Raw genomic sequence first — 13,101 nt, 5'->3', positions numbered from 1 at the left:
CCGTATTGTGCCCTTTTATCATATTTTTGTATGATTTTATTCGATATTTCGACGTTCTAATTAGCAAATTAACTCCATTTTAAAGAATTTTCCATTTGTACGAAAAAACAATTAGTTCAAAACTTATTATCACTTTAAAAAACCATTTAATATCTAATAGAGGTATAATATTTTGGTTTGGAAAAGGCTGGCAATAGCCTGGTCGGTTCGGTGCCCGCTTTTCGAAAGAGTGGGACCCGGGTTCGATCCCGACACGCACCAATATTTTTCAGTGATTATAAATAAAAAATATGTGCGTTAATGTTGCCAGCCTCTGGATGTGGCAGAGATAGCCGGGCGGCACACGTCTGACTTGGGTGATCACCCATTTAAGCAACAACTTGAATGAGTGATCACTCTAGTCAGCGTTGGCTAGCACGAGGGATCTCTGCACACTAGGATAGGGGCCTAATGCTCCAGTGGTCGATAAAGAAGAATTTCTTATCAATCACTGTAGACTTAACCCAGCTCCGACTGTACTAACATGGGTTTTCTCTGTGGTTTCCCCATGTTTCTGTTCCAATACCCGAGTGGTAAGGACCAGGGTGAATGCGGTACAGAAGGCACAAGTCGGTCCACAGCCGCATTAAGAAGTGTGTGTTGGGAATGAAAAAAAAATCCCGACATGCAGGGGGGTGGGGTCAAAATAAGTAGTGAGTATAATGAAGTGATAATAATGATGGAAGTAAAATACAAAGTAGAGCTGGGAAAAAAAAAGTGTGTTGTGTAACAAAGGGAAGTGAGAAATAATACCCCACCCTCCCTTGTAAAACACTGCCCAGGTGATACAAGTAAAACCTCCATTATTATTTTGGTTTGGATCATTCAAATAATTTACAATTGGACTATTAACACATCAAAATATTAAAAAATCACCCTCTAAAAAATAAGGAGTTAAACCAATTGCTAATTAGACCGTCGATTTTTATATTTTGGTTTTTAAGTTTATTTTTTAATGAATATTACGATATTCTGACAAAAGATATTTTGTCTTGAGGATATTTTGTCCGAGGATATGGACTTCGGTTACCGAATAAACTGTAGTATTTTTGACAAATCTTTAACCCGTTGAGGTCAAACTTCTTAAAAATAACGTAGTGGTCATACTGGGTCTAGTTGACCCCATGCACAGAAAAAATTGTTGCTACTTGAGTTCTTGTCAATATTTTCACTAGAGCCGTACATGAAAGTAATTCTTAACACTTCCGTTGAATAACTCAATCGTTTTTTATTTTTTTTTATTGTTCGATTATAAAAAAAAATGTGAGAAAGTCGAATTTCGAAAAATTTGACTTTTTTTTAATGAAAATTTCATTTTTTAAGATAAATGAAAATGATCTCCGGGGTTCTACTCCAGATATCGCATACTTTGAAAAAAAAGTGGTGTCATATCGAGCTTTTCAAAAAATATATTGATTTGTGCAATTAAAATCGTAAATTTCCATGAATCTCAAAAAATTTTCAAACGATAATAGATGGTACCACAGATACCATTTTGAATGATATCTTCGAAGCAAGAGCAACTCAAAAATTGCCTTGGGTCATTTAGACCCATAATGACCTCAACGGGTTACAATGTGAAAAAATTGTTATTTCCTTCGTTTATCTTGAAATTATAAATTATATATTTTCTTTTTTTTATTGTAATCTCATAGATGTATATGGGTGATTCTCTGTAAGGATGTTTTTTTGCTGTCCCAGGGATTTCTTTATTAGAAAAATTGTTATTTTGTTACTAAAAAAAATTTATTACGAAAGTAAAAAAACATTTCTATTTGGAGCATTGAAAACTAAAATGGAATAAATTTTGGTTTTTTTGCTATAAATTCGTAAACCACCGAAATGTTAGTCCCCTGGGCTGTCCCAGTCCCAAAATTAAAACTTTAAGATTAAACTTTAAGTTATTCGTCAATAATATATAATTTGATCCATAATGTTTATAAACTTGATTAGATAACTAACAATCTTCTTCAATAAAAAGTACCGAAAGTTAATTTGTTTCATTAAATTCATTAAACCAAAGTTTGTCCCAGGCATTTTAACATCAGTCCCCTGTCAGAAGTACAAAGCCAAAAAAAAAAAAAATCTAGCGTGTTATTTTACCTTTTGTAAGGTTTATAAGGATCTAACTAGCCGTAAGTTAATAACCATAGGGCTGTTAGCGCTTTATCGCCATTTTATTTATTGTCAAAGCACCCACGCATAAAACAATTTTGTTGAAATAACAAAAGACGGGATAACTGAAAAATATGTTGTGGTAACAAATGAGTGTAGTTGGAACAACAAATCCATTAGGTGCATTAACAAAATGTTTCAAGTTGTACTAACAAACCAGTTTGTTAAATCACAAAATCAATTTGCTGCTCCTAACAAAATCATTTTGTTGCTATCACAAAATGACTTTGTTGTTGCAACGAAATGATTTTGTTGCTGTTACAATGTGATTTTGTTGCAATAACAAAACTAATTTGTTGCCAAAATATTTTCCAAATCAGCTATATAGCTGATTATAGCGTATTTTTAAATGTATTCTTATAAAATTTACTGTAACAAATTTATTTGTTATTGCAACAAATTCTCATTGTTATTATTACAAATTCTCTCTATTACTTCAACAAATTGTCTTTGTTACTCCAACAAATCCTCTTTGTTATTTTAATAAAATAATTTTGCTATTTCAACAAAAAAAATTGTTATACCAACTAAAGTATTTTGTCGAATCAACTTAAAGATTTTGCTGTAGTAACAAAACTTTTTTGTTGTTATAACATATCAATAACTTGTTATAACCTAAATTTTGTTATTTTAACATATAATTTGTTATCCCTATGTTAACAAATTCATTTGTTACCATAACATATCTTAGGTTATCTTAACAAAATTTTTTTTTGCGTGCCGTTTGTTCTGGAAATATGTGTCTAGGCCACTTCAAATCTCCGTCCCCTGGCAGCTATTTTTGTTTATAATTTATTTATAAAATTGGATCCATAAGTCTTAATATTATTCTAATTAATGTAAACATTCATTGAGAACTTAAAAAGTTGAATGCATTGAAATAGTTTGCTTGATTTTTCTCAATTTGATAAAAAAAAATCAGTCCCCTGTCATGTTATATGGCAAAAGATACACAAATATCGAAAAAGCAAAAATTAATTCGGCTGTTTATTTATTATAATTAAGCTGATAGTTTTGTAGCCCTTGTTAATTTTTTTTCTAATAAAATCAAAAATAATTTGGTCGGACAATTTTGTACAGATTTAAGACGTCCTTACAGAGAATCACCCATATAGCCGATTTCTCAATAAATAAGTAAATAAATAAATAAATAAAAAACAAATTTGTTGGTAAAAAAAAAAATGGTCAAGACTGCTAACTTTAACGAAATATGAATTCATCAATAAGCAAATTGAAACAGAATAAAATAGGAGTATAATTAAGTATTACCACGATGCTCATAGACTTTGGATGGAATATTGGACCACCGTTGATGTTCCAGACGAAATTTGTTATGAATAGAGGAACCAGGATCGCCTGTAGATCGATTGAGAATACGCGCCCGCGCGTCTGCGACACTTAATATTTTTTATTTTATCCAACGTTCGATGCTCGATCACTCAAACGTTTATCTCCGTTAAAGGGGCTTAACTCAGGTCGATCCTTAAGAAGTAAGTTACAGCGGAACGTCAACCGAGGATCGCTCGACAGTGGAGGTAAGCTCGTGCTCTAGAGTGATTGTCATAAACAATTTTTCTTATTTATAACAATCTTATTTGTCGCGAAAAAGTTTTAGAGCTTTTAATTACAAACGCGTTAGTGCGACAGCACAGACAAACTCGACGGCGGCTTCGGCTACCAACTGAGCCGCGGATCCAGAGACGTGTCAGGATATGTTCTGTGTAGGAGGTGGTTGGTGGCGAACGCTGATAAGGGGGAGGGTTGCGCTTGCGCCAACCCCACAAATATCTTGATTATATTGAGAATTGTTCCCCGACATTGGTTGTACTTGTTTCTTTCAGTTTATAGACGACGGTTTTCAGTAACTCTTAAGCATCCTCACAGCCACTGGGTTCAGCTATATTGTCTTGGTTTTACTGGACAAAAGTATGTCGCTACTAGAACCCGTGTTAATACCTTTTTGAATTAATCTTCTTGATACTGCTTAAAAAAACAAATAATCGCTGCTGAGGAACGATTGAAAATTCCAGGCATTAAGTATTACGGCTTGTGTCTCGTTCAATTAAATCTTCTTCAAGCTCGATTAGATTAAATGGTACGAGTTTCTCAAACGAACTCCTAACTTTGGTAAGTAATCAACGCTGACTTGGAGATTTGTATATCAATCGTTGTTGTCGGGATTCTATTTGAATTTGTATAGCTCTGCCCACTTAATGAAATTATTGTTTACGTGATTAATATTCTGGAAAGTCTAAATCGACGGTGTTTAATTTATTATTATTTGTATGCTGAAAAATTTATTTGTCGAAAATTTATAATTAAACTTTTTTTATGAAAAATTTTAGTATAAAAATTTTAATGGAAAAGTTATTAAAATAAATTTTAAAATGATCTATATTATTAAGATAATAGGAAAAATTTTGTATCCAAGATAGTCATATAATAAAATTGGTTATTTTAGTGAAATTTAAGGACACTGCAAGGATGTTGACTTGAATTTGTCGTATAGTTGGTCAATTTATTATGATAAGTATTTAGGTTGCATTCGAAAATGCTATATCTCTCTAAAACCATAATTAAGAAATGACCTTTCATCTTATGAAATATTGACATTTTTTAAGATATAAGCTCATCCCGATGTTACACTCATTGAGACCTTTCATTTGAGTACCCACATCAATTTTTCATATATTTTATATATTTATATATATTACATATATGTATATATTAAAAATATATCAAAAATGCATGTGGGTACTCAAATTAAAGGTCTTGATAAGTATAACATCGGAATGAGTTTATATCTTTAAAAATGTCAATAATTAAGAAATTACCTAGCATCTCGTGAACTATTGGCATTTTTCAAGATATAAGCTCATCCTGATGTTACACTCATCAAGAGCTTTCATTTGAGTACTTACATGCATTTTTGATATATTTTTCATATATACATAAATATATATAATATATATAAATATATGAAAAATTGATGTGGGTACTCAAATGAAAGGTCTTGATGAGTGTAACATGGGGATCAGCTTATATCTTAAAAAATGTCAATAGTTAAGAAATTACATTGAATCTTGTGAACTATTGACATTTTTAAAAATATAAGCTCATCACGATGTTACACTCGTCGAGAACTTTCATTTGAGTACCCACATCAATTTTTCATATATTTTATATATTTATATATATTCCATATATATAAATATGAAAAATATATCAAAAATACATGTGGGTACTCAAATGAAAGCTCTTGATGAGTGTAACATCAGGACGAGCTTATATCTTTAAAATATATATTATATATATGTATATATGAAAAATATATCAAAAATACATGTGGGTACTCAAATGAAAGCTCTTAATGAGTGTAATATCGGGATGAGCTTATATCTTCAAAAACGTCAATATTTAAGAAAGTACAGTGCAATTTAACAAAAGTCATTATTTAATAAAGCAAAATTTTATTTATTTATAATTCACGTAGTGACTGCAATGTTGATGGTAATTATTTTACTACCAGTAAACTAAGAAAAATAAAATTATTTTCAAAATATATTTTAAACAAAAATATGTTTTATCTAAATTATTTAAATTTAAATAAAATTAAATGTCTATTATAATAAAGACAAAAATTGACTATTATTTTGTCGAAAAATTAAATAATTCTTCAACTAAGAAACCTTTCTCTAGACAATAATTTTTAATTTTTTCAGTGTACTTCCGCGCCAAAGCTATTAGTAACTAAAATACGTATTAAATATCTAAAAAAAAATTTTTTTAAATCGCTTAAAACAAAGATTAATTAAATAAAATCAAAAAACTTACTTCACCATCGCTGTCATAATAAGCCAGATAATATCTTGTCAGCACGAACCATCTTTGTTTGTAATTGATTGGCGTGAATCTTTTTTTATTCTGGGACCTCTTAACCATGTAGCCCTGTTTCACGACTTCTCGCTTGGATTCCACCTTCCCGTCTTTCCCAACCATCCTGAAGGAAACGCGGCCTAAAAAATACATTCCAGAGGCATTACACATACATTAAAAATAAAAAAAAAATCCGGCGTGAAAAAAAACCTTAAAAAGTAATTTATAATAATAAAAAAAAAAAATACTCTCAAAAAAAAAAATTAATGCATAAATAAATTTATAAATATTTATAAAAACCAAAAAATAAATATTTATTACCAATAAAATTTTGATTTAACGACAAAATAGAATCCGGCATTTTATAAACCAATTTAAAAGTGTAATTATTCCACAGAATTGAACAATTTACCAGCAATAAAAAGCAACAATAAATTGTTTATTAAATACATCAATTTTTTTCGCTCAACAATAACTAATAAATGAAATGAAAAAGATGAATAATAGTCAAGACATATAGTTTGTGGTTATCCTGAGTTTTATCATCATTTCCGTAGACACGATAAACACGTTTTGATATATCACGCTTAAGAGTACGCGAATAACAATCCACAGAACAAATTTATTATCGACAATTATTTTTTTTTTTATTTAGATATAAATATGTATTTTTACTTACCATACACTCTGTTTTATTTACAACCCTAAAATTGTAATAATTGTCAAAAACATGACCGGTTCATGAAGGTAATAACAAAAAAATCACGTGGAAATAAACGCGCGCGCCACGCCAATCTGTCAAATAAAATCCCTCGGATACTCAATGGACTAAAAACAAAATGACACTGAAGTTAGCTGACGTTTAAAAATTATAATAATAAAGTTAGCCGACATTTTTAATTTTATTTTATGACATTAAAGTTAGCTGTCATTAGAGAATTAAACAAATTTTTCTAACAAATAAATTTGTTCCAAAAAATTATTTTTAAAAAATTGCATTTTTTATTTTTTTAAATTTCTGCATGTCAATTTTTTTTTCTAATTTTTTTTGCTATAATTTATTTGTTAAAAAAAATTCTAAAAATTATTTAATATCTGCTAAATTTATTTTCATTTTTATTTTGCTTTATTTATTAAATTATAATTATAACTAAAAAATATTTTTAAAAAATTGCACTGATACTTTTTGAAGTTTTTAACAAGTGAAAAAAATTTTTTTTAATAATTCTTTAATAAAAATTCTTAGATGTCGGTTAACTTTATTTTCATCTAAAAATTTTTAATTAAATTGCAACTAAAAAGATATTTTTAAAAAATTGCGCTTATAGTTTTTTACATGTGATATTTTTTTTTTAATTGAAATTTTTTCAATAAAAAATTTATAAAAATTTTGAAATGTCGGCTAACTTCATTTTTATAAAACAAAATATATATAACACTGCATTATGACACTGAAGTTGACAGACATTAAAAATTATTTTAAATTTTATGGTAATTAAATAATTATAAAATAATATTAATTAAAAAGTTTCACATGTGAAAATTAATAAAAATTATAAGTGAATTTTACAAGTATTTTTTTATTGTAATTCATTTATTAAAAAAAATTTTTAAATTGACAGCTGACGGCTAACTTCAGTATCATCACTGCATGACACTGAAGTTAGCAATAACACTAAAGTTAGCCGACGTTTTTAATTTTTTGATTATTTTTCATCTATTAATTTATAATTAAAAAATAATTTTAAATAAATGCACTTATAGTTTTTCATGTTTTTCACAAACGAAATTTTATTTTTTGTAATAATTTTTTCAAGAAAAAAAAAATTCTTAAATTTTTAAATGTCGGCTAACTTAATTTTCATAGTTAGCAGACGTCTAAAAATTTTTTATTTATTAAATTACAACTAAAAAAGTATTTTTTTAAAATTGCACTTATAGTTTTTTAAGTTTGTTACATATGAAATTTTTTTTTAATTGTTTAATTGAAATTTTTTCAATAAAAAATTCATAAAAATTTTGAAAAAAAGGGGGGGGGAATGATGCGTCTGTGATAACAAAAAGTGATAATAAAAATAATAAGAAATATATAAAAAAAGTATAGCTAGAGCAATAATATAAAAATATTAGGGTATTAGGAAATTAACAAAAATGCTGGTCAGGCAGAAAAATCATTTTAAAAAAAATGATTTGTTAACGTGAAAATGAAGTTAGCCGACATTTCAAAATTTTTAGAAATTTTTTATTAAAAAATCTTCAATTAAAAAACTTAAAAAAAAATTGTCACATGTAAAAAACTTAAAAAACTATAAGTGCAATTTTTTAGAAAAATCTTTTTAGTTGTAATTTAATTAATAAAAAAAAATCAAAAATTTTTAGACGTCTGCTAACTTCAGTATCATTTTGTTAACAAAGACTAATACCAAAGATGGAAATAGTAATAATAATAATAATAATATAAAGTGGTCTTAAAGTTGTAGCTTATAAGGAAAAATATGTTTAAGAATCAAAATATAAAATAATTTATATTCTAAAAATTATTTAATTTAACATTATTGTTAAAAACTTCGTAAAACACATAATTGTGATACAAATAAAACCCTTATCTATCTATCATAAAAATTTTGAAATGTCGGCTGACTTCATTTTCATAAAACAAAATATACACTGAAATTGACAGACATTAAAATTTTTTTTTTTAATTTTATGGTAATTAAATAAATGAAAATTAAGTTAGCCAACATCAAAAAATTTTTAGAATATTTTTTTATTGAAAAAATTATTATAAAAAAATAAAAAAAAATTTCATTTGTAAAAAACTTCAAAAACTATAAGTGCAATTTTTTAAAAATATTTTTAGTTATAAATTAATAAATTAAGCATAATAAAAAAATTAAAAATGTCGGCTAACTTTATTATTATTTTTAAAAAATATTTTTTGTTCTAATTTAAATGAAAATTAACTTGGCAGATATTTAATAATTTTGAGAATTTTTGTAACAAATAAATTATGGCAAAAAAATGAAAAACAAAAAATTGACATTTAGAAATTTAAAAAAATTAAAAATGCAATTTTTTTTAAATAATTTTTTAGAACAAATTTTTTTGTGAATAAAATTAAAAAATAGTCAAGTGACTGCTAACTTTAATATAATCTAATTTAATTATTAAAAAAAAAAATTAAAAACGTCGGCTAACTTTAGTATTATATTAAATAATTGTAAAATAAAATTAATTAAAAATTTTCACATGTGAAAATTTAATAAAAATTATAATTGAAAATTTTTACAAGTATTTTTTTATTTTTTTATTGCAATTGATTTATTAAAAAAATTTTTTAAATTGAAAGCTGTCGGCTAACTTCAGTATTATCACTGCATTATTCAAAATAAATACTCAATAATTGAATTAAATTACATTTATCAAAAATATACTCACCACATTACACTAATTATTTTCTTCCCAACATTTCTTCTTTAAAAAATTACAATTTGTAAAATTTAACAGCTGTCAAAATTTACAAAAATTTTTTTTAACATTTCTAACCTCACTAGAGTAGTAAATAATTAAAATTCTTCTTAAAAATACACAAAACAAAATGGCGACCAGTTTATTTTTGTAGATTGTTGGCGTAGACGTAACAACTGACAGAAAACTGTAAAAAAAAAATAAAAGTGAGTATCTAATTACTTTTAAATATCTTAAATTATTTATTAATATATTCTTATTTTTTTTAGGTGGTTATTTTATAAAATATAATCTTAGTGAGCTAACCTACTTATTACTAAAATATTGATCGAGAAATAATTAAAAATAAATTATTTATTTCTCTCCAAGGAAGAAAAGAATTTAAAATATAATCTTAGTGAGCTAACCTACTTATTACTAAAATATTGATCGAGAAATAATTAAAAATAAATTATTTATTTCTCTCCAAGGAAGAGAAGAATTAAGATGGCTAATTCAGACACGATCCAAGTAAGTTCCTTACCTTTACCGCCGCTCCAATACATAAACTTGTACACTGACGAAAATGTACGCCGAGGGAGAGCACCCAAACCTCCACCGCCTATCCTTGACAGCTATTCTATGTTTGGGAATGGTTTCACTGCAGACGATACTATTATCAGGCCTCTGGAGGCTCAGGGTATCAGGAGACTTTATCCTCAGAACTTTGATCGGCGTCGGGAGCTGAAAAAACTCAACCACTCACTTCTGGCCAACTTCTTGGACCTTATTGATCTTCTGGTGCATTGTCCAGACAGCCCTAAAAGGGCAGAGAAGGTAAATACTCTGTATATTCAAGTTAACTGATATAAATTGTTTATTTGCTTCATTAATGACTTGTTAAATTGCACTGCACTTAAATATCGACGTTTCTAAAGATATAAGCTCATCTTGATGTTAGTGTTATCGAGAGCTTTCATTTGAGTACCCACATGCATTTTTGATATATTTTTCATATATACATATATGTAATATATATAAATATATGAAATATATGAAAAATTGATGTGGGTACTCAAATGAAAGGTCTCGATGAGTGTAATGTCATGATGAGTTTATATCTTTAAAAATGTCATTAGTTAACAAGATACGGTGACATTTCTTTACTATTGATGTTTTTAAAGATATAAGCTCATCCCGATGTAACATTCATCAAGAGCTTTCATTTGAGTACCCACATGCATTTTTGATATATTTTTCATATATACATATATGTAATATATATAAATATATGAAATATATGAAAAATTGATGTGGGTACTCAAATGAAAGGTCTCGATGAGTGTAATGTCATGATGAGTTTATATCTTTAAAAATGTCATTAGTTAACAAGATACGGTGACATTTCTTTACTATTGATGTTTTTAAAGATATAAGCTCATCCCGATGTAACATTCATCAAGAGCTTTCATTTGAGTACCCACATGCATTTTTGATATATTTTTCATATATACATATATATAAATATATGAAATATATGAAAAATTGATGTGGGTACTCAAATGAAAGGTTTTGATGAATGTAATGTCATGGTGAGCTTATATCTTAAAAATGTCAATAGTTCTCAAGATACAAGGTTATTTCTTAATTATTTACATTTTTTAAGATATAAGCTCATCTTGATGTTACACTCATCAAGAGCTTTCATTTGAGTACCCACATGCATTTTTGATATATTTTTCATATATACATATATATAAATATATGAAATATATGAAATATATGAAAAATTGATGTGGGTACTCAAATGAAAGGTCTTGATGACTGTAATGTCGGGGTGAGCTTATATCTTTAAAAATGTCATTAGTTAACGAGATATGGTGTCATTTCTTTACTATTGATGTTTTTAAAGATGTAAGCTCATCCTGATGTTAAACTTATCAAGAGCTTTCATTTGAGTACCCAGATGCATTTTTTATATATTTTTCATATATACATATATATGATATATATAAATGTATGAAATATATAAAAAATTGATGTGGGTACTCAAATGAAAGGTCTTGATGAGTGTAATGTCATGGTGAGCTTATATTGTAGAAAATATCACCAGTAGACAAAATACGACGTCATTTATTACTTATTGAAATTTTTTAAGATATAAGCTCATCCCGATGTTACACTCATCAAGAACTTTCATTTGAGTACTTACATGCATTTTCTATATATTTTTCACATATACATATATGTAATATATATAGATATATGAAATATTGATGTGGGTACTTAAATGAAAGGTCTTGATGAGTGTAACATCGGGGTGGGCTTATATCTTTAAAAATGTCAATATTTCACGATACAAGTTCATTTCTTAATAATGTATCTAGAGATAGAGTATTTTTAAATCCAGCCTAAATACTTATCATAATAAATTGACTATCGGTGAGAATTAAATACAACCTTGAAAAGGCACAAATTTAAATTAAGACACAACATTTTTCTTATTCTCTTAATAATATAGATTATTAATGGAAATTTTTTAAAGCATTTTTTTATTATAATTGACTTGGTATAAAAATTAAGTTGTCAGCTAATTAATAACAATAAAACCCATCAATTAATTATAATAAAGTTATAAAATATTTTTACATAATAATAATACTGATAAATCATTCCAGGTTGAAGATTTAAGCCTACTTTTTATTCACATCCATCATCTACTAAATGAATTCCGACCGCACCAAGCTCGAGAAACTTTGAGGGTGATGATGGAGCTGCAGAAGCGACAGCGGATAGAAACAGCGCTAAGATTTCAGAAACATTTAGACCGAGTTCAGAAAATCCTCCAGCATGCGTTGCAGACGTTACCAGATACGTCAGAATTAGATTGCAAGTTGTCAATCAAGACTGAGACCATGGACTGCAGCGATAGTTTGAGTTCCGAGCAGCAGAACACTGATCCTTGCAGTACGAATGACAGGATAATGTGCAAAATGATCGACGATATAATAACGTCTAATATTTTTTAATTTAGCCGGGTAATTTTATTTAAATTTGTAAGTATCTTACGTAATTTTTTAAATCTGATGTATATATTGGACTGAAAAAGGTTTTTTTTTTAAAAAGAAATTAATAAAAATAATAATAATAATAATAATAGTAGTAAGAATAATGATTTCTCAATAAATAATCGGAGCGGTCCGAATTATTTTTTTGGTTACCAAAAAATTTCACTGAGTGAATAATTACATCTTTACACAATTTGTCTTAAAATCAAAAAATAAAAAATTTTTAATTATTTTATATTTACTCGAATATGGTACAAGCGCTCATACCAAAAAATGTTAGGGTGAAAATAATTAATAAATAAAAATTAAATAGTCTACTATAAAAAATTAGATCGGGTAAGTTGGTTTAAAATAATTAATGCTCTTTAATAAATAATAATAATAATAATAACTAGCAACCTTGCAGTCACTATTTGACTGCAGTTGCTTGTGAACTGTAAATAAATAAAATTTTGCTTTATTAAATAATGACTTTTCTTAAATTGCACTTTACTTT

The 13,101-nt window shown here is 27.1% G+C and overlaps 2 protein-coding genes across 8 annotated transcripts in view; one reads left to right on the top strand and one right to left on the bottom strand.

Moving 5' to 3' along the window:
* LOC123271593 (tyrosine-protein kinase Btk29A) overlaps positions 1-6,913 on the bottom strand; it is a 92,971-nt gene extending 86,058 nt beyond the window's left edge. The window contains exons 1-2 of one of the 3 annotated variants that reach the window (XM_044737965.1): positions 6,770-6,913; positions 6,049-6,230 (exon numbers count right to left, since the gene is read on the bottom strand). In XM_044737965.1, coding sequence (XP_044593900.1) covers positions 6,049-6,213 — 165 coding nt within the window. In that variant the 5' untranslated portion in view covers positions 6,214-6,230; positions 6,770-6,913. Of the gene's footprint in view, positions 1-3,483; positions 3,896-6,048; positions 6,231-6,411; positions 6,565-6,769 lie in introns of those variants that run through there. The other 2 variants (XM_044737964.1, XM_044737966.1) reach the window with 2 other exon arrangements.
* On the top strand, positions 4,091-12,634 carry LOC123271598 (mediator of RNA polymerase II transcription subunit 7). Of its 5 annotated transcripts, none has more exons than XM_044737980.1 (4): positions 4,091-4,341; positions 9,713-9,764; positions 9,828-10,374; positions 12,216-12,634. In XM_044737980.1, the coding sequence occupies exons 3-4, from the start codon at positions 10,045-10,047 to the stop codon at positions 12,564-12,566; spliced, it is 681 nt and encodes a 226-aa protein (XP_044593915.1). In that variant the 5' UTR covers positions 4,091-4,341; positions 9,713-9,764; positions 9,828-10,044; the 3' UTR covers positions 12,567-12,634. The 5 variants fall into 5 exon arrangements, with proteins under 5 accessions (XP_044593915.1, XP_044593917.1, XP_044593914.1 ...); XM_044737982.1 differs by lacking the exon at positions 4,091-4,341 and having other exon boundaries at positions 9,673-9,764; positions 9,828-9,955; positions 10,029-10,374; XM_044737979.1 differs by lacking the exon at positions 4,091-4,341 and having other exon boundaries at positions 9,673-9,764.
* The last annotated feature ends 467 nt before the right edge of the window (positions 12,635-13,101 follow it).

Source organism: Cotesia glomerata, linkage group LG9 (genome assembly GCF_020080835.1).
Source record: "Cotesia glomerata isolate CgM1 linkage group LG9, MPM_Cglom_v2.3, whole genome shotgun sequence".
NCBI lineage: Eukaryota > Metazoa > Arthropoda > Insecta > Hymenoptera > Braconidae > Cotesia > Cotesia glomerata.
This window is presented reverse-complemented; position numbering and strand designations above follow the sequence as displayed.

Coding starts and splice junctions, on each gene's coding strand:
- LOC123271598 (XM_044737980.1), top strand. CDS start 10,045: ATGGCTAATTCAGACACGATCCAAGTAAGTTCCTTACCTTTACCGCCG. Junction 10,375..12,215: donor GCCCTAAAAGGGCAGAGAAG/GTAAATACTCTG, acceptor AAATCATTCCAG/GTTGAAGATTTAAGCCTACT.